The sequence below is a fragment of the Dermatophagoides farinae genome, chromosome 6, assembly GCF_024713945.1.
Source record: "Dermatophagoides farinae isolate YC_2012a chromosome 6, ASM2471394v1, whole genome shotgun sequence".
NCBI classification, from domain to species: domain Eukaryota; kingdom Metazoa; phylum Arthropoda; class Arachnida; order Sarcoptiformes; family Pyroglyphidae; genus Dermatophagoides; species Dermatophagoides farinae.
In genome coordinates, this window is record NC_134682.1 from 1,137,030 (window position 1) to 1,159,438 (window position 22,409).

Consider the following 22,409-nt stretch of genomic DNA (forward strand, 5'->3'; position numbering starts at 1 on the left):
ACAAAATTCTTCATCCGATCTATCCAAACAATCCACAATCATATCACAACGTAACATAATATGAATACATTCACCACTTTGAACACATAGAAATTGATTATGGCCACAATTATGATATGTAGGTTCTTTACCAGTTAAAATTGATGATGATGATGATTAGTTTTAATTTTCATTTTCACCAAATTGTGCAAATTTTGAATTTTCGATTGTATGATGATAAAGATATAAAAAAATAAAAAGCTTCGATCAATCACTAATCGATTTGCTTATATTGGGCTCATCAAACTTGCCAGCAATACTGGTCATATTCAAATACACCTCATCTTATACTCATGGCCAATACAATAGCATCGGCGCTGTTGTTTTTTAGTTTATTTTTCTACATATATTTTTCAATAATGGTGAAACCAATATTGAAATTGATTTTGTTTTTTGCAGTGAGAAAGTTCTGCTATCTTTCGGGTTAATAGATAATTGATGAAACTTTATCAATGCAAAATTAAAATTCAATAAAGATGGAAAATTTCAGTTTTTCTGTTCGAATATAATGATGAATGTATTGAGTTATGCCAGAAATTGATCAGTAGAATGGTTGGAACAATAGTTGCTCAATTCGTATAAGCGTGTTGTTTTTTTTTTTTTTTTTTGACCGACTCGACAAATTCTAGATGGATGTTTGAGATCGAATGTGTCTTAAGAAGTCAAGATCAGTGGGACGTTGTCCAGGATGCGTATCCAGAATCATCAACTGAATCAAGTAAAAATTATCATATCCTAGTCATTGGATGATATTAATCATTAGCGAATCATTGGCTGCAAACCACATGTTTAAGAAGTTGATTTTGTTTCATGAAGAATCATCGACGACATCGATTGCGAAATTGAAACAAAAGTTTTATGAAATTTCTTGAACCGGAAACGTTTGGAAATGGTTTTTTCTTTCAATTTCATTCAATTTTTCTTTGATTTCATTTGACAAATTGATCGGTGTCGTTTGATTACTATTATCAGCAGCCAAGGTGTTAATGCCAGCATAATAATTTGTGTAATTATGAGAATAAAACGATAAGTTAAGTTCAAACACAGCTTTCTTGATAATATTATGTGATAATAGATTGTGTAATTGTAAAAATGGTGAACAACCGACCAATTATGATCGTGTGTTGGATGTGTTTAGTGAACGAAACAGGATCGATTTCCATGATAGATACAGTTTGAAGATTTGATTACGTGGCTAAGAGAATGAAAAATAAAGAAAGTAATTGATTAGAATTTCGATATATTTTGAGCAAAGAAAGCTTAGAATGGAATTACTTGCTTTTGTGAATTTCTGAACATTAAAAAAAATTTAGGGGTGGTTTCTCTTTGTGGTTGTGGTTCCAATGTTTTCATGTGGTGGTTGATCTTTGATAATTGTTTAGAAAATGTTTTTTAGTCAAAGAAATATAATCATGTCCAAAACATTACGACAGACGAACAATAAAGCCAGTGGGTTGGTTGAATTCGCCGGTTGATCTATACGATTTACTACTACTAAAAAAGAAACGAATCGAGCTGAATTGACTATCATGAATGATTATTAGGACCAAGGGCCAAAATTGATGAAATGGCCTTGTAATTTTATAGGTTTTAGTTTTCACAATGAACAACGGTAGTAAATTTGCACTAGATTATTGAGGAACGAAGAAATAACCATCTGTCGTAGTGTAGCCATCAACATTTCTAACCGAAAAGCTTGTATTTATTTGTTTCCACCAACTTTGAATGGTCAACCAATCGTAACGTGATGCAGGAGGGCCTAAGGTTGAATAAAAAGTTTGGTTATTCATAAAAATTGACACTAACAAAAATAACCAAATTTCACTTACCTGTTGATTGTGAAAATGGTAAGATGGCTGAATTACAATCGAAATGTCCATCATGAATTGGAGCCGATTTCGTTTTTCATATGTTCATATTCTCGTCTAAGTGTTTGTTTGTGCTAGTTTCATTGTTGCTTGAAATGCCAGAAGCTGTATTATCATTTGGTTTTGAATTACCTGAAGAATGATGATCAGCTGAAATAACAACATCGTTACATTATAATACGAAGAAAATATTCAATGCCGATTTTTAAAATGTATCACTATCTCACGATATATTTGCAGCCAGACTGAAACGACAAAACAAAAAATTTTAGTTGACGTATGAATGAATTTGGTGATGAATTTGTTTGAGTATAAAGAATCTTATCCATTGATGTTTTCAATGATAAACTGTTGTCTTCCATTGGAACAAAACTTGGAAAAATTGAACAATTGTTGAACCATATTTTCAACAAAAACGATTGATGTCATTCTTTTTGACTAATAAGCATACATTATACATTACATTATATCAATCCACAAATATGATCCATTTTCAAACCTAGCAATAATTCGTGATTGAAAATAATAAGCTTCCATTAATGCAACCGATTTGTGTGTCCATTCAATGGCAGTATTTTTTGTCGATTATTCTTGTTGTTTATCAGCTGATATAGCAAGATCATCATCACTAGAGAATCCAATTCCCTATAATGTCTGAACATTTGCATTCAGTTCAGAACAACGATTGAGATAATGATGATAATGATGATGATTAGTATTCACCACAACCAACACTACTGAATATAATAATTTCACTTGTTGATTCAATTGTAAATGTCATAGCATAAACAACACTAGCAATTGATTATTTAGATGTAGATGTTGTCTAAATTCGTTCCATCATCAACTTTTGTTATGCCAAGATGTTTTTCAACTATTGATTGTTTCACCTTTGATTAAAACACTTGATTGATATATACGATATAATTTGTTATTCCATAATAATTCCATTATGATACAAGGGAATAGCTTTCTGTGTATGTTTACGAATCAAATGTTGAGTCGATTCCAAAAGAATATCATCCAATTGATCAAATTGCGTTCATTCGTTTCAATGATGATGATGAATATGCATGTTGACAGTCAAACCATCCAATAGTAAATTATTTTATTTTTGCTTGCATATGCCAAATTAAAACCATGAAAAAAATGCTTCCTGACCACCACTAATTAAGTATGAAAATTGAAATGAAATTTTTTGTATCATACGGTATGGATATATAATAACGATCACGATCATCAAACTATGTCATTTGACTTGAATTTAGAAACCGTTTGAATTAACATGGAAACACAAATGAGAAATTAGCCAAAACTAGATAGTGCTATAGATAACGCCATCTGTCTAAATAAAATTAACCGCTTTACTGATATTAAAATAACAAAGCGTCATAGATATTCACGTTTGTCTTAATTTCTATTGTTGAATAACATCATCGATTTTTATTACTCCAATGTCATCATCATCATTTTTTAATGTAAATATGACAGATATCAATTTATTTCATGGAGAATTCAATAACTTTCATCCAAAATTTCTCCAATCAATCATTTATATTTACACTTTTACTAACAACGATGATGAAAGTGAAAAAGAATTTTTATTGATGACCAAACAAGCTACATATGCATATGGTGAAGTTAATTGTCGACCATTTCAATGAAACGAATTAAACAAAGGCTTGAAACTTCAAATTGATTCCATTGCTGTAACGACTAAATCAATTGTTAAAGATCTAATCAATCGATAATCATTTTTACCGAAAAAATACAATGGCGAATTCCGGTCATTCTCATTGTTTCATGTAAGCATAACATTTCGATAGCAAGGTAATCTGGTATTTCTTAATTGAGTTTTAGAATTTTGATTACCGAATTTGAGCAATTTAATTCCCTTGCCCAAGATCCATTTATATTGTCCGAAATCAACGAAATTGACAGTCAAAGAAAAAGTATTTATTTTCACAAAGTTTATATTGAACGAATAATGGCTTCTTATCCAATCGGTGAATTACATTCCATCAATCTACTCTTCTAACTTGATCCAATTTATCACGACCGAGTAGAATTATTGTAAACACGAGGTAAGTTATGTAAATACCGGATTTTTTTTGATATTATTTTTCATTTTTCAATCAGTGCCTCATTCATCGTTCATCATTGTTCGCATGAAGATGAATCATTTCTAATTTTCGTCGTTCTGGTCAATGGATCTGGATATTCAAATGAATCTTTTTCAAACTCAAATGATGGTAAATTTCTTTATTTTAACAACAACCCTTCTAATTCTCATTTTTTAATCTGAGCAATGAACTTTGACAAACCATGCCAATTCGGAGGAAATTTCTTTACGAAAAACATGTCAAAACTGAAGATATGAATGTTGAATTGTCATGAATTTTTACCGAAAGACTTTGAATGGCAACATTAACAACTTTCGTAAGGAAATTCTCAAGAATTAAAATTATTGATTGGCGACCAAGTTCAATCATTGTCGTAGAAATTGTCATCATGAAAATCAATCAATAGGATGGATTCAACTTTTAATCGTTTGGATCAATAACTGAGTTCCAGAAAATTGATTGCCAAACATGAAAAATATATGATTTTATGGCTCAAGATTCGTTTATTAAGATACCACGAGATTGACACGAAGAAAAAAACTCATATAATAATGATTTTTTCATCTATCGACTTTTTAAAATGTTAATCTCTGTATTGAAATGTTCAATCAATGAATCATAATTATTGTCTGACGATCAAGTTCAATCTTTGCCACATTCATCCGTCACACACATTGGCTACATGAAAATCAATCATTTCGATGGATTCGAATTCTCATCGCTCTGAACAAAAGAAAATTTTCTTGATATTCAGGCGAATCTTTCAATTAATGGTAAATTTCTTTATTTCAACGTGACTTATCTCTAATTCTCATTCACATTCTAATTTCAGATCATAAATATAAAATATTAAACATCATCATAGAGGAATACAACATTCTAGATGAATGATAAATGATTAAATTTTTATCAACTCAGATTCTAATTGTAATTCTTTTTCTTAGACATCAATAAATGTTCCTGCAAGATCGCCCAATCATCAATAAGTCAATCTGGCCATTTGTCTGACCATCTCCACTTTTCATCACCATCATTTATGAGGATATGGATGATTGAATGGAGATTCTCGAAATAAATCTAAGTTATTGAATTTCTATTATTTCTGATTCTAATTATCTTTTTCATTCGCAGGCCTCGATTGGATTATCAGAATTCAGATGATATTTTGGTAGCCAGCACCAATGAAAATGAACATAAAGAGCATCTTAAAATGGTTTTCGACCGATTACAACAAAACGGTATCACAATCAATGTAAACAAATGCAAATTACATTGATTGTACCTCAAAATTCGACCGTTTTATCAATTTGAAACTTTTAATTTGAATTTTTATTTTTTATTTTATCTTATAATAATTTTTTAATTTCCGGATTTATTCCGAAAATCAATAAAACAATCTTTTGCGTAATTGTCCGATTTATTTCACAAGGAATCATTCGTTTCAATTGGTATTTTATTCAATAATGAATTTTTTTTTTATTTTTTTCAAAAAAAATTCGTCACTTACGAACAGATCCATCAGACCAAATAAAGTTCCGAAGATAGTGGTACAGAAGAATGGTGATAATATACCAACCAGTACTATTAATTTAAACAAACACCAACGTTTGAATTGAAATCAATGTTTTGGCGAATATATTCAATAATAATTTTAGTAGTAAAAATTCATCTGTTGCATCATTGATTGTTCACTGAATATAATATTGTTTGTCTATAAAATAATACATTTATTTTCATCATTATTTTCATTGTTATATTTTGAATATGATGGCAAATAAATTAACTCAAAAATATCATCAACAACATTCTCAAAATATGAATATGCTACGAAATTGGAATCTATCGGAACAAATTTTGGATCACTATGGCCAAAAGGGTATAACCCGTTTATTCGATTGGCAAATTGAATGCCTTCAATTACCTGGTGTTTTGGGCAAACAAAAAAATCTCTTATATTCTGCGCCAACAAGTGCCGGAAAAACAATGGTTGCCGATATCCTTTTGTTCAAAACATTATTGGAAAGGCGTAAAAAAGCCATTATCGTTTTGCCATTTGTTTCGTTATCATTAGAAAAAGTGGAAAATTTAAAACCGCTATTCAATCAAGTTGGTATACGAATAGATTGCTTTGCTGGACAAACAAATATTCGTGGTGGTATACAAGAAGTCGATGTAGCTGTTTGTACCATAGAAAAAGCAAACAATATGATCAACCGATTGATTGAAGATAGAGAAGTGTATCGTATCGGCCTTGTTATTGTTGATGAATTGCATATGATTGGTGACACATCAAGAGGTTATATTCTCGAATTATTGTTATCCAAATTGATACACATGAAATCAAATCCAGATATCGATCTTCGTCAGTTACAAATTATCGGTATGTCAGCAACGATACCGAATCTCAATGATATCGCCAAATGGTTGGATGCTGAATTATTTGTTACCGATTATCGACCGGTACCATTGATTGAACATATTGTGGCTGGCAATAAAATTCTCAAAATTTCGACAAATTCAATTCAATCACCAGACACACAGTTTGATTCATTAGCATCGACAGTTGTTTCAAGTGGTGGTCCGAGTAATGATGACAACAATGGTGAAATCGAATGTATACCATTGAAGACAATTGATTATAATCAATTGAAATTAAATACAACTTTTTCTCAATCATTGATTTACATGGCCATTGAAACATTGGCTGAAGGATTCTCTACGTTGATTTTCTGTCCAACTCGTTCAATGTGTGAATCGATGGCGAAAAATATCGCTTCCAATATCTTTAGCATTGGCCAGAAAGATCGAATTCCACAGAATGATTTTGAACGTAATATTCGAAACAGTATCCATTCTGATCATATTCTATCCTATCAACGATTGGTTTCACTTATAAACACATTGAAACGTTCATCTTCTGGTTTTGATCCCAATCTTGAACTTGTATTGAAATTTGGTTGTGCTTTTCATCATGGCGGTATGACAATGGAAGAACGTGGTACAGTTGAACAAGGTTTTCGTGATGGTACATTAAGAATACTTTGTTGTACAACCACACTTTCAACCGGTGTAAATTTACCAGCACGACGTGTGATGATCATATCACCATACGATTATTCCAGTAAACTATTGGCCGTTGGTATTTATCGTCAAATGATTGGCCGGGCTGGACGTAAGGGAATCGATACCATGGGCGAAAGTTTTCTTTTCTGTTTGGACAAAGATATTAATATGGCTCGTCGACTTATTACGGCCAAAATGCCATCAATTAAATCGAATTTAATTACGATACAAAAATTGAATAATAACAAACCATCGGCAACAACAACAACAACTAGTGTTGGACAACAAATTCCAATTACATCTAATAAACAATGGGAACCTATAGTTAATGATCCAATTTTACGTGCTGTTCTTGAAGTGATTGCAAATGAAATGGCAAAAAATATCGATGATATTCATGTTTATCTTGGCTATACTTTTTTCCATAATTGTCCATTGAATTTATTGTTGGCATCTGAACAGCAATCACAAACAAATATGGTAGAATTAAGAATGGAAAAGGTTGAAATCATTAATGAATGTATACGTATGGCATTGGATAAATTAAAAACTTATGAATTTATCTCTATTGATTCATCTGAAGAAGCGAATAACAGTAGTGAAACAAAATCGGTTGATTCATCATCACCAATTAATGTTACTGAACTTGGTCGAGCTGTAATAAGTTCAGGTGTATCACCATCGGATGGCCAATTCATCTATGAAGAATTGATACGTTTCCGATCAAATCTATCATCACCGTTGCCTGACTTATATCTGGTATATCAAACAACGCCAGTGTATATTATAAATCAGCTTCCCGATATCGATTGGCATCATTATTTAAATCTTTATGAACGTTGGGATGAAAACACTAGGCATATAGCTGAATTGATTGGCATAAGCCAACAATTTCTCTGTATTCTGATATCAACGTCTGGCATGAAGACATCTACACAAGCTCAAATGCATCGACGTTTCTATGCAAGCCTGGCTCTTTGTGAATTGATTGAAGAAGTGCCGATGTGGAAAGTACAACAAAAATATCATCTCGATAAAGGAATTCTTCAATCATTGCAACAACAAGCATCCACTTTTGCCGGTATTTTAGTAACATTTTGTAAGCGGCTAGAATGGGAAACATTGGCCAAATTATTTGAAGAATTTCAACCACGACTATCATTTTGTGTTCAACATGACCTCATTGATTTGGTTCGAATTCCATGTATAAATTCCATGATTGCTCGACAATTGCATAGTAAAGGTTATGAAGATATTTCATCGATAATACAACTTGAGCCAAAAGATATTGAAATTGCCTTGATGTCAACGAAAGATTTAATATCCAATAATAATAATAATGATCAAAATGATGCGCGTATTTATCTCTCAACAATTGATTCTACTATAACCATATCCGAATTATCAAAACTTATCATTGAAGAAGCCCGGAAATTAAAAAAAAAAGAGATTGGGCAAGATATTTGATACAAGTTTTTTTTTTCTTTTTATTTTGTATGCATATATATAAATAAACGTTTTTTATTGACAAATAAATCGGTTTCTATTATCTTTTATTTGTTTTTTTTTCGAATATGTTTGATTTTTAATTGAATTAACAAATGATTTTGGAATTATGAATTATTTACAATTGGTATATTCGAACGGGAAAAAACGGAAAGAAAACAAATATTTATGCTCCAAAACAGATGATTCCGATTCATGATCATTTTTATTTTCGTTTATTATCAATAATTGAATGATTGCCATTTTGAGATAATTCAAAAACATTAGAATTATCGAATTTTGATATATCAATCTTTGACCAATAATCGTAACTTATTTATAGCGTGCCAATGGTACCAATGATGATCTTGATGATGATTATATTTGGATTATAATCACTTTATCCTCAATGTATATATTTATGATTGGAAGTTTTTTCGTTTCACCAGAATAGTTACAAGAATATGGTATTGGATTTTCTTTTGTTTTTTATCATCATTGATGATGTCTAGTGGATTAATATTTTGATGGTGGAATTTGTTGTTAGTGTTGATCAAAAAAACAATCTTGTAAATGATTAATTATCATATTTTTTGATCATCATTTGATTTTTTTATTTTTTTGAGTACGTCATATAAGAATGGTGCGTGTGTGTGTGCGTCTTTTTGTGTGAGTCAGTGAGTTGATTGTTCTATTAATAATAGTGATGATGATGAAACAAACGTTTCAATTCCGTTTTTGACTGAAAAGTGAATTTATTTTTTTCCACATTCTTATCATCATCATCAATCCACCAGAATCAGATTGTTTCAAATCATCTATCTCAATAAATTCTTGATCGAACAATTCTACAGTTTGTTTTTTTGGTTTGGTTTGTATGATTTTACCCTTTGTTTATTATTTTTTTATTTGATTTTTTTTCATTAACGTTGTCTATTTTTCCTTTTTCCATAAAGGCACATTTTTGATTTTGTTTTCATTTCAGCATATTAAAATGTCCAACAATCAAGGTGATTATAATATATAATATAATAATACTTTTTTCATTAATGATATTTTATTTCAGATTTCGATAATATAATGTGTAATAATTTGAATGATATGGCTAATTCACATCATTCGATACCATCAATGTTGGATGGACTTAAACCTGGACAGCGTAAAGTAATTTATTTTGACATTCAACGTAATGATGAAGAACTTAAACGTACCACACCAGAAATGCTTTGGGAGAAAGATTTGGATGCATTCATTGAAGAACTTGAACGTGTGGAAAAAATTAAACGTAAACAGCTCTCCGGATGACAATCTCATCATAATATTGTTGATGATGATGATAATGATATGTATAGTTGTCATCGTTTTATACGTCAATTAAGGTTGTGATTAATTTTGGAATCCGAAAAGAATGTATAAAGAATTTATGTTGTAGTGATAGTCGTAATCACATTTTCCATATTCATTACGTTTCTGGTTAATTAAAAATTGATTTTCATGTTATTTTTTGTGTGTGTGTCTGTTTGAATTTTTTTTCCAGTCTTTTCATCTTTTCTGGCTAACAAACCAACCAACTAACTGACTAACTACTATTTTCTTGGTGGTTATTTTTCATCTTTTTCTTTGTTCGATTATATATATATATAATTGTGTGTGTGTTTAAGATACAAGAATTTTGTGGCCAAGAAAAATGAACGAAACAAGTGAAAATAATCTCCATGTGTGTGTATGAGTTGTTCGTTGGATATATTACTGTTGTGTTGTCATTTATAATTCCCTTGAAAGAATTTCCGGTTTTTTTGCATTGTTTTGTTTTTGTTTGTATTTGAGTTTTGTTTTTTTCTACTAAAGCTTTTCCAGCAAGGTGCTGTTCTCAGCTTTCCATGGTGTGTATGTGTGTGTGTTTATTTTTAGTTCATCAATTCAGGTTTTACACAATGATATGAAGATATGGTGGTGGTGGATGTAAGAGAAACAAAAAAAAAATCGTTTAATTATGGGTAATCAATATTGGTGGTATTGGTAGTGAGAAAAACCATTTGAACTTTTAAATCAGAATTTTTCAGAAATGTTTCAAGAATTTTTTTTCAAAATTAAATTAAAATAAGGTATAATCAACGACTAAATAATAATGTGCATAAAAATCGACCAATAACAATGGATCGTTCAACACAGGTAACCATGGCCAACAAACATTTGTTGATTATTGTGATATATTATGAATATAATTTGTTTTTTTTATTCAATTCATCCAGACAGAAGATACCATGGCTACCATAAGTGATAACCTTTGCGAAATGATATCATCCAAATTGGAGCGAATGGAATCTCAATTTGACAATTTTTCACAACAAATCCAATCTACGAGTAATGTTTTCAACCCTGATCGACAACAATCACCGTATCATCAAGACCAACAAACATCTGTTTCAACGAATGTGGCATCTACTAGTTCTGAAGATAGTTCGATCAATAACGACAATATAAACATGATGGATAATCGGAAATTTTCCTGTCCAAAATGTCGATTCAAATTCGAAACAAAAGCTACGTTTAATCGTCATTTAAGAAGTCATCGTCATGGTCAAAGATTTTTATGTAAAAAATTTGCCAATCTTTTCTAAAATAGAATAACTCTCCGCAAACATTATCTTTTACATTCGAATTTGAAACCATATAAATGTCCCAAATGTAATGGTGAATTTAAACGTCGTGATTATCTTAACAACCATATGAAACGTATACATCCTTAATTTGTGATTATGATGATATTGATGTGATTCACAATAGAATTTTTGGAAATAGATTTAAATTCAATTCCAACCAACCCATAATGTAATTCTAAATTTCAACAAAAAATAGAAATAAAAATTAATAGTCTTAATTTACTTAATGCAACTATAATATCAAAAAATGTTGAAAAAGATATTGATCAAAAATCATTGTCAAATATAGCGGATGATCATTTAATTGCATCTGTTGAATTTAATTCCAAATCTGATGCTGAAAAATGTTTTCGATCACAAAGAATATTATCGTTAGTGGTTGGTATTTGTTGTGGTAATTGATTGTGATTGTTTGAATCGTAATGCAAATTTATCGATTTCGTTTTTTCACCATCATCATCATCATCATCATTTTTGTTGTCATGGTTGATTCCATCTGAATGAATGTCATTGACAGGCAAAACGGCAATATTCGTATTGTCAACTGATTTTAGTTGATGATTTTGATGGCTTCCGTTTGGATGAATGGAATAAATTTTCATTTGATCAGATGATTTTTGTTGTTGTTGTTGTTGATGTTCGTTTTGTTTGTTGCCATTATCATCATCAACATATTTAGGTGATAATGTTTCCATTTCATGACTAAAAATTTGACTCCTGTTAACAGCGGAAAATTTTTTTTCACCATTTTCAAGATTGATAGTAGAATCTATAGTCGAAATCAAATATGGAGATGGAGTTGTAAAAGTTGAGATTGTGTTATGAATAACTTTGGGCAATGATTTATTTGATAATGATGTAGAAGATTCAACCATGACGAACAACGAAGACGATTTGAGTTTTTTAATAATACCATTATTGACAAATGTTGAATTGGAATCAATCAAATCGTTGTTGGTCTTTGCTGTAGTTGTTGTTGTTGAAATATTCAATACATTTATTGTTGTCGAGGTGTTTTATCCTGCCATTGTTGTTCGTGGTCGTCATGATAATGATCTGGATGCACATATATATCATGTTGTTGTTGTAGCTGCTGCTTCTGATGTAATGATGCTGACGACGACAATTTTTTCCATTCTTCGTCCTTTTTGTCATTGATAAGAATTTGGTGATTGTAATTAGTTGAAACATGTTTATGTTTGACAAGAATATTGTCATCATTGGACATCACAGCAACTACGATGGATTGTTTATCATTTTTCGTTTTAATCATTTTTCCATTTCCATGTACAATTCTTTTTTTGATATTATTATTTGCAATAATAATCGGATCAGAAATGTTTGATTCCTGTTCAAATTCAGTATTTTTGTTCATCTTATTATTATCATAATTCACGGAAATTGTTCCAATATCACTATTAGTATTATTGTTAATCAACAGCAGATGTTCATTTTTATTTTTCTCATTTATTCCATCCACTATATGTTTGTGGTTATTATTATTCTTTTTATTCTGGACAATATGATGATCATTATTGACGGAATATAAATCTTTGAATACATACACACAAAACAAATATGAAAACATAGAATGAATAAAAATATCAAATTAGAACATCTGAAGGTTAGATTAATCATTCATTCATTCTTACCTGTTTTATCCATGATTAACGTTGACAATATTGTTTCATTTTGATGATTGGCTATTATTGGCCATTGTTGGAAGATTTGTGAATTAGGAAAAGAATTTTGGCCAATATTTTTTGTTTGACTATGATGTTGTTGTTGTTGTTTATGATCAACATAATTATGTATGCTTCGGCTTATGTATTGTTGATTTGTTAGCTGTTGTTGTTGTTGTTGTTGTTTTTCTATTTCGTGCTCCACTATCATTTCCGTTGATCTAATCAAATTATTATTCTTGATGATTCTTAAGTTCATGCTCATCATTGTTGTATCATTATCATGATCATGTTGATGATCTTTTTCCTTTTTGTTCGTTGTATTTTCCGGGATCAATTCATTCATTTCATTCTGTTGTTGTTGTTTTTTCATCTCATTCTTTATAATCATCATCATCATCATCATCAAATCATTCAACTGATGATTGTATTGATTGCTCATTATTTGTTGTCGGCATATGTTGTCAATATTGTTGATGATACTTTCATTCAATAATGAATAATTCAATGACAATAGATTTTGATTCTGTAATGAAAGTGACGGCCATTTTTGCTTTGATTTTAAAAATTGAAGCAATTCTGTTGCTATTGTTGTTGTTGTTTGATTATTCAAATTAGTTTCTGTTTGAATTTTATTATTCTTCTGATTATTTTGCTTTGATTGCTGTTGACAAATTCTTTCAAGCAGCTGTATTACGCGTTTCTCATAAGATTGTTCGTTGATTTTTCTTTGTTGTTGTTGTTGTTGTTGTTCAATAATCAGATTTTCATCGTCTGACTTTTTGTTTTGTTGTTTATAATCAACGACCTATTCTTTATTATCATTATTTTCAACGATATTGATGTCATTATAAATAATGCCAACATTTTTATCATCATAATATTTTTCTTTTTTAGGATTTTCCGTTTTTTGATTCTGCTGCTGCCGTTGTTGATGATGGTGATAGCTGCTGTTGTTAATGATGAATGAATTCAACAATAAATTAACTTGATCAGAATCAAATGCTGATGGTATTGATGAAACAGAATTTTCAGCCCAATGATTATCAGAATGAGAATCAATGTTAATATTATTGTCATTGTCAAGATGTTCATCCATGATGATAGAATTCCGATTCAGTTTAGAAACAAGCTGATCATGGTGAAATTTCTGATTTTGTAGCTGTTGTTGTTGTAATAGAAACATTGATCCGATTTGTGTTTCACAATATAAATTTCAATGATGACGATACGTATACGTATTGTAGACATAGACAACTGGCTAAATTCAATGAAATTAATTTAGTGCAAAGTAAAAAAAAATACAAGATGCTACTTAGCCTTTTTTGAATTGACAGAATTTATTTTGTTCATGTTTGTTCGAAAATGAAGATGTATAACTATCATCATTATTATCATTGTGGCCATTGTATATATAGGATGTGATGAGGATGATCCAAGACATCGATTTAGATATGGTTTCAATGATCTCGTAATGCATGCACAAATAATCATTTGCTATGATAAATTGAAAAATTTTTTTTTTGTTTCAAAAATTATATCGATAGTATCGATTATAATCTTCATCAATTCATAAAAAAATTTTTCTTTCATCATTTTCGAGTTTTGATTGTGCTTTCTCATTATTACATCATCCAACTCAATTGAATATTTAGAATTTTTTAACGATTAATTTTAATTTAATTTCGATATTTTGGACAAAAAAAATGAACAAATTTTTCAAACGTAAAAATTCTGATGCACCCGAAGAATCGGGTAATGCTGCTGCTCGTTATGGGAAAATGAGATATGAAAATCAATCCAATCAAAATATTGTTCATGTGTCATGTTCACAAATCGCCCGTTTGACACGTAAAGAAGATGGATTAATTATACATCGACAAAAAGTCCATACTGTTGTGGTCATTGGTGTAGTGCAAAGCGTTGAAGAACATACGGCCAAAAACGTTTACATCATTGATGATTATACTCCTGGTGGTCCAATCGAGGTTCAATATTGGAAAAATGATCCCGACGGTTTGTGATTGTAAAATTTGATGTGAAAATGAAAATGTTGATTTTGTTCATTTCATTTAGAAATCGAGGGATTGAGGGAAATTCCACGGTTGGCACCACCGACCGTTTTTGAACGAAAATACATTCGTGTGACCGGAAAAGTTTCCTATAGTGGACCAAAACCATTTGTTATTGCTTTCCGTGTGAACATAATCAATGATCCAAATGAAATTCCAGAACATTTTCTTCAAGTCATTAATGATTCATTGTTTTTGGAAAAACGTAAAAATGTTACTGTCGATAGAATGAACAAAGGAGATATGGCTGGAACATCAAACGTAAATCGAATTGGTGGTAACAATAATGATGGTTATACTCAACTTCAACGTAGAGTTATGAATATTCTGTCCGAACATAAGGATTCACCAGCTGGCTTAAAACGAATTGAAATTCATAACTATATGACTGGTGTCGATCCTTCACAAATTGATGACGCCATTCAATTCTTAGCTAATGAAGGTCATATCTTCAGTACAATCGATGAGGATACATTCAAAGCTATGCCTATCTAAAAATTTGATTTCAACAAACATTTCCATTTTTATATTTGATTTCCATTAACATTTCCATTTATATATTCCTCAAAAATTTAAATTCAACAAACATTTCCATTTTTATATTTGATTTCCACAAACATTTCAATTTATATTCCTCAAAAATTTAAATTCCACAAACATTTCCATTTTTATATTTGATTTCCACAAACATTTCAATTTATATTCCTCAAAAATTTAAATTCCACAAACATTTCCATTTTTATATATATTCCACTTACACTTGATTTCAATAAACGTTTCAATTTATATATTCCATTTGCAATCGATATTATCGTTTTTTTGATTGATTCATTATCGCTGTTTTTTTTCTGTATTGAAAGTGAGTGAGAGAGAGAGCAAATATTTATTCATTCAATTCAATTTATTTTTAGCTTTTGTATTTTTAGAATTCAGAATCACCGAATTCATTGAAATTGAGTAACAATCGTTATATTATCGCAATGAAGATGGTGAACGAAAACCAGGAAAAAAAGGCATCAGTTTATCGATTGAGGAATGGAAAAAAATTGTATCCAACATGGATATGATTAAAAAAATAATTAAAGATCAAGCGAATTCAGATTCGGAACTGGAATATTGGTAACAAAAATTTTGATATGATCTCTTCTTCATTGCCGTATCTGTGTTCATGTTGATATCTTGTTTAACAAGATAAAATCCAACCAAATGACACAATTGGTAAGTGATTATTGGCAGTTAAGCCAGCTTTTCATGTATGAACCGATTCGGAAACAAGAACACTGGTTGATGAACGAAGACAATGTATATTCCTGACATCAATTATACACAATATTTAACCGTTATAGGGTAATCCATTGGCAGATTATTAGTGGTCACTTCTAATCCACCCATACATTGGCTATAAATGGCACATCTTCCATAAACAATTAAAAATCCTTTCTTTCGTGTCCAAGTGACTGCATTTTGCATCGTAGCCATTTCCGGTGTCGTTTGAATAGATTTAAATGTTAAAAATTTAAAAAACTTGTTCTTTTTTTCAATCTTTCACATGATCATTGTCACACACACACACACACAGTATGAAGGTAGTGATTGGGTTGAATAAAATCCAAGATGCAAAAGAGGTTCACATTGTAATGCGACATAGAAACAATCGAGCTAATTGCTTGTGGACAAACAATGAGATCAACTGAGTGTATGCAGCATTACAATGTGCACCTCAACTGCAAATAATTCATTACTAGCTATTTATAGATTACTATTTATGAAAAATTGAAAAATTACAGTTTATGGTCATTTTTACATATACTGAATCCATTATATTAGATTGTAGTTCGACGTGTTGTTTGTGATATGGAATAACCATACTGAAATTAAAATGAAAAAAACAATGTTTTTTGTTTTTTGAACCACTACTCCATTTAATATTTTTGTTTTTTTCGTACGCGCGCATTTTTTCAATATACCATGATTAGAATTTGTTTTTTTAGGCAATTTGTAAATTTTTAATATTAATAAATAACTTTTCATTGTATTGACAGAATTTTGATCTGTTGTTATTCATATACAGGTAGCATATAAATTTATTCAAAATTATTATTTATTATAGATATAAAAAACATTTTTTAAACAGGTAAATATTAAGAACAAATAATAAAAATGCCAGGTTCGAAATAGTCATCTTGTTTTTTTTTATATGATAAAAAACCACCTAAAGAATTTGAAAAGAAATAAAATATTGTTATCATGTATTGTTCAATATGGTGTTTTGAATTAAAACTCACGTGTACAATATTAGATTCAATCAAATTTTGATAACAAATTACGGACTTCGTCACTGGTTATTGGATAATCTTTTCGTAATTCTTCCATGTTGGCATTTTTGGGTGCTTGAGAAATGAATTCGAGAATTATGTAAGCTTCTATCAGACGACCATTCTGATGAAAATAATCAACTAAATCCATGAAATGCTTGAGATCAAATTTTGGTTTCACTGTCCATTGTGAATTTACTAAGGCAAAATGGATTGATTCACGTGATTCGTTAGATATTTCCTCAATGGTCATAACATCAGCACCACCAGCACGTAGAATATTTGCAATTTTTTTCAAATATGAATCACCTTGCATTGGATCCAATAATAGCATTTTCATATCTTGAAATGGTTTTCGATTATTCTTGTCAATTTCTTGTTTCCATTCCATAGCCACTTTCAACAATTGATATTCATTTATTTGAGATTGATCGCCACTGCTTGATGTTGATGTTGATGGAACATTCGAATCTAATCCCCATTGGTAATTTTCTTCTGGCAATAATTTTTTTGATTTGATCGATTCATAAATATATTCAGGCTTCAAAATATATGCACCGGCAGCAATGGCCCAAAACACTTTCTCAGTAGGTCGTGGTCGATTCAATATTAAATGTGTTACATCTTTCGTTAATATACGATCATCTTTAACGATAATGTTCAAAACATCTTGTGCCATTTCTTGGAAATTTGTTTTTAAATAATAATCACCAAATTTTGAAAACATGAATACAGCTGTTTTTTTCTCTGTTTGAATTTGATCATTAAATAAATGAGATGGTGATGATTGTTTTTTTGATAAATTCAATACGGCTTCATCTTCTTCTTCTTCATTATTATCATCAGCCATGATCACTACAGCATTATTATTATTGATGACTTTCATGCCCTCATTTATTTTGGCTCGCTTGATATTCATTGTTGCAGGAGTATCATCATCAATGCGATTATCAATTATTGGTAACCGATATTTTGATATGATCTCTTCTTCATTGCCGTATCTGTGTTCATGTTGATATTTGGACCAACATGATTTAATCCATTCTTCTCTCACGATAGGTATGTGATTTTTTGCAGCTATACGGGCTATATGAGTCATAGCTGAACCCGATACAACAACACTTGTTGTGGAACGGAAATAATCATAGTAAACTCCACTCATCTTTTTTACAAAAAATTTAATTATTCTACATTGGTCCATTGGTATATCAGTAGTAGTCACTTCTATGTCACGCAAACATTGACTACAAATGAAACTTGATGCACAAACAATTGAATATTGTGGACGTCGACAAATTTCATCATCACAATATGTTATGACCAATGGAGAGATAATATGGCAATTATTGCGTAAAGAATTTCGCACTTCATCATCAATAAAGTGGGTTACGATCATAATTTCGGTATATGGTAATTTCAATATAGAGGATTTCAACATTTCTTTGTTTATCCATCTTGCTTTTAATCCTTCCTTTTGTATCCAATTGAATGCTTTTTGCATTATAACCGTTCCTGATGTTGATGATTGATTAGATTCAAATTTTAAAAAGAAAAATTCCATTTTGAGAAGGAAGAATTGACGATCATTTAAATTCTGCAAACACAATGAAAAGTTTTTTATATTAAAAATAATACAAATACAAATTATAATTACCAAAAAAAACACAGACACAAATTCAAATCATGATATGATGGTGGAATTATGCAATGAAACGTTATTTTTATTTAAAATAATAATTATAAAACAAATTATTATTATTTATTATTATTAGCCAAAAATACAGACATACACACACAGAAATTCAAATCAAGGTATGATGACGAAATGTTGTAGTGAATAAATGCGCGTGCACGAAAAAAAAATACTAAATAGAGTAGTGGTTCGAAAAACAAAAACATTGTTACTTCATTTTAATGGTAGTGGTGGCGGTAGCAGTGGTGATAGTCACATTTGAGAAATAGGGACTACGGTCACACTAGCATTGACTAAACAGGCCAAGTCTTTAAGACGTGTTCAACCGGAGTGGTCACATTATCGCAAACTAATATTTGGCTAGAAAACCACTATTTTATTTTGACGTAAAAATGCTGAAAATTCGTCAGATTCTTTTTTCTTTTGTGAAACAACAGATGGTAGCACTGTCGACTTTAGCGAACAAAAAAAAAATTAATTTGTAAAATCTTTGTTATGAGAAAATTCACAAACAATTGATACATATTCGGAAATTCATCAGTAAACCTTTGAATGAGACAAAACAAATTATGAGTACGATAATTAATAATAGTTAATTAATTTTGAGTGAAACAACAAACAACGTTATACATATTACATAATTGAATTATATAGAATATATAATATATATATATGTATTTTGGGTTTATTTGAATGTGTGTGTGTGTGTGTGTGTATACCAACCATCATCATACATCATCAATTTATACACTATCGATGATGGATGTTGATTCATTACATCCCGAATTCTTCAATGGTTATTATTATCACTCTCTCTCTCTCTCATGTGGTCAATGTATATTCTGTGTTTTTGGTGTCATTAATAATAACAATAAACTATGTTTGTCTATAGAATATTGATTGATTATCATACACAACAAATCTATTCAAAACATCATTATCCCTTAGGATACATACATCATCAAGGAAAATCTATTGGAAAAAGATCATATCCATCCACCGTAAAAAAAATCTCATAAAAATGATGTTATTTCCATAAACTGTAATGTTAATTGAAAAGAAAAAAAAGTATACGTCATTCAAAAAGTTCTGTCTCTTGAAGGGGTGCCATTTTTCCATAGACTCCCATAATAAACTTCAATAAAACAACAGATGGAAAAAAAGGCAAAACTTCCCGAATAACCTTGTTAACACTTTGCATGCCATCAAAAAAAAACTCCCAATTAACACTTTATAAACCACAATTGCATTGAAACACATTGTCTGCCATACACTTTACATTACATTGATCACAATGTTTTCTCTATGGTCATACATTTATCCAAATCAATTTGTGGTTTGTTGAATGCTAATTGTGCACAATGCGAATGGACATCGTGCTGTTCATTCTTCTTGATGCCATTCTGGTTTCATCGGTTTCATGTCATCCATTTGAAGAGATCAAACAATGCCAATCCGATCGTGATTGCGGTCATCGATTGATTTGTGGTGAACGTTCCACGTGTGTTATTGGATGTCGAGATAGTTCAGGATGTTCAGATGAAGGATCCTGTATAAATGATCAATGTATATCCGATTGTCGACAAGATAATAATTGTCCTGAAGATGGAATTTGTGTTCATGGTACATGCCAAACAAAATCCTTGCCATTTGCCAAAAGCATGCAGTTGGTTTGTTGAATGCCGTTTGTCAACCGTTCAATCAGGCTTGTTCATTGTGTAAAATCAATGGATGTATTGATAAGTTTTTTTTCCATTTTTCCAGCTCACCACACACATTGCTGTAGCTTTTGCATCCAATAGATGGTGCAATAGTCATTCAATAAAACACAGGAAGAGTTGGACTTCGAATTTATCAAATTTATCAAATTGATCGAATTGATGATTATTGTGATAACACATGTGACACGTGGATTTTCATTTTGTATGCCTATGTGAGTGAGTATTTGATGATGAAATCATTCCAGATTTCGAATTCGAATTCGAACCATTTGAGAGAGAGAGAGAGAGATGAATTTGCACAGAATGAGCATATATAAATAGAACTCGTCGAATTATAACCTCAAATTAAACAATAGCTGCAGTGTATATAAAATTGAGCAGCACATCACTATTTCCATCACCATCATCAGAGATTAAATATTTTATTTTATCTGCTTTTAATTTGTTTTTATCTGTTTTTAATTTGCTTTTAATATATTGATAGTAAATGATTAAAATCGACATCTATCAAGATTAACAAAAACTATATATAACAAACACACAATGTTACATGCGAATAATCAAAAGAATTATAATAAAGTTGAAAAATTAAAATTTGGCTTGTACGCGTATCGCTTATAATACGATTATCGAATAATTGTGCCCTTGGTTTGGCAAATAGTCGTTTGATACGATTCTTATGTTAATTGGATGCACGTGTTATGTCAATCGTTTGTCTTCAATCATTTTGAAGAACTCATCACTGGATATCTCGTAAGGCAATCATGCAGATTCGATAATATCCATTAAGAGACCATTTTTGCATCTCACAATTCGAATCGCATGAATGATTGGCAAAACGTAACCTTCATTGCTAACCAACGATGACAACACCTGGCTCCAATAATAATGGCGTTGGTCATTATTGTAGCGTTCGTTCATTGACACGTTTTAAAAACAATCGATCGCTAACTATTTCTCCAATATATTCGGGAATAAATTCACCTTTTTACATGATTGTAGATATTTATATGAATTTTTCATCCGTCATTAATAAGATAGAAAATTCATTTATTACAAACATGTCATAAAATTGCATTGGAAAATGGTGACAATGAAAGTATCGGAATATCTGTTTCTGCAATGACACGGCAAAAATGAATTGGACTTCCTGATGCATAGAAAGAATTATTTCAAAATACCTATTTTAATCAACCAGAAGATGCACAAACCACCATTATAAAAGCAGTGGCAAATGTTCATTAATAATCATCACATTCACATGTAATTCTCTTTGTTGATATTTTCGCAAGAAACATCACTTTATTATTTTATTTTGCTTCGAAAATAAAAATTCAGAATACACATCGATTATTTAAGAACAACAAGAATTTATATTAAATTCACAATCAGAGCAAGGACAATGTCTATTCGACACTTGAAACAAGACCATGCTCGATATGGCTCAGACATGACATTGATAAAGAACGTAATAAGTTGAACATATCTGAGGAAGAAACAATTATTTATTTACACTCTTCTCTTTGCCAATATTTTAATCATCGTCATATTGGGATGTTACTTAGATGTTTGCTTTATATGTTTGATATTGACCCTGTTTGTTTACTGTATATTACTGTATCAACATCATCGTGATAAAAAGAAATAATTGTTGTTGTTGTGATACATTTTGTTGTAATAATCTT

General features: G+C 30.4%; 3 protein-coding genes across 3 annotated transcripts; 2 read left to right on the forward strand and 1 right to left on the reverse strand.

Annotated features, from left to right (window-relative positions):
- The first annotated feature begins 5,797 nt into the window (after positions 1-5,797).
- Positions 5,798-8,560, forward strand: LOC124495112 (DNA polymerase theta). Its single transcript, XM_075731842.1, has 2 exons — positions 5,798-7,976; positions 8,271-8,560. The coding sequence occupies exons 1-2, from the start codon at positions 5,798-5,800 to the stop codon at positions 8,558-8,560; spliced, it is 2,469 nt and encodes an 822-aa protein (XP_075587957.1).
- Positions 8,561-14,571: 6,011 nt separating this feature from the next.
- LOC142597576 (replication protein A 32 kDa subunit-like) lies at positions 14,572-15,687 on the forward strand. The gene is made up of 2 exons (XM_075731702.1): positions 14,572-14,939; positions 15,000-15,687. The coding sequence occupies exons 1-2, from the start codon at positions 14,630-14,632 to the stop codon at positions 15,488-15,490; spliced, it is 801 nt and encodes a 266-aa protein (XP_075587817.1). The 5' UTR covers positions 14,572-14,629; the 3' UTR covers positions 15,491-15,687.
- A 1,734-nt stretch (positions 15,688-17,421) lies between these two features.
- LOC142597592 (uncharacterized) lies at positions 17,422-18,811 on the reverse strand. The gene is made up of 3 exons (XM_075731843.1): positions 18,199-18,811; positions 17,510-18,057; positions 17,422-17,451 (listed from the first exon to the last, which is right to left on the reverse strand). Exons 1-3 carry the CDS (start codon positions 18,809-18,811, stop codon positions 17,422-17,424), a joined length of 1,191 nt encoding a protein of 396 aa, XP_075587958.1.
- Positions 18,812-22,409: the final 3,598 nt, after the last annotated feature.

Excerpts from the sequence above, each read along its gene's own strand:
- LOC124495112 (XM_075731842.1), top strand. The coding sequence starts at position 5,798 with ATGGCAAATAAATTAACTCAAAAATATCATCAACAACATTCTCAAAAT. Across the intron at positions 7,977-8,270 it reads AGCTGAATTGATTGGCATAA|ACCTCATTGATTTGGTTCGA; the intron begins GCCAACAATTTC and ends GTGTTCAACATG.
- LOC142597576 (XM_075731702.1), top strand. The coding sequence starts at position 14,630 with ATGAACAAATTTTTCAAACGTAAAAATTCTGATGCACCCGAAGAATCG. Across the intron at positions 14,940-14,999 it reads TTGGAAAAATGATCCCGACG|AAATCGAGGGATTGAGGGAA; the intron begins GTTTGTGATTGT and ends CATTTCATTTAG.
- LOC142597592 (XM_075731843.1), bottom strand. The coding sequence starts at position 18,811 with ATGCAAAAAGCATTCAATTGGATACAAAAGGAAGGATTAAAAGCAAGA. Across the intron at positions 18,058-18,198 it reads GCGAGCCAAAATAAATGAGG|AGAAAAAAACAGCTGTATTC; the intron begins GCATGAAAGTCA and ends AAATTCAAACAG. Across the intron at positions 17,452-17,509 it reads AATCAATCCATTTTGCCTTA|TTGATTATTTTCATCAGAAT; the intron begins GTAAATTCACAA and ends TCATGGATTTAG.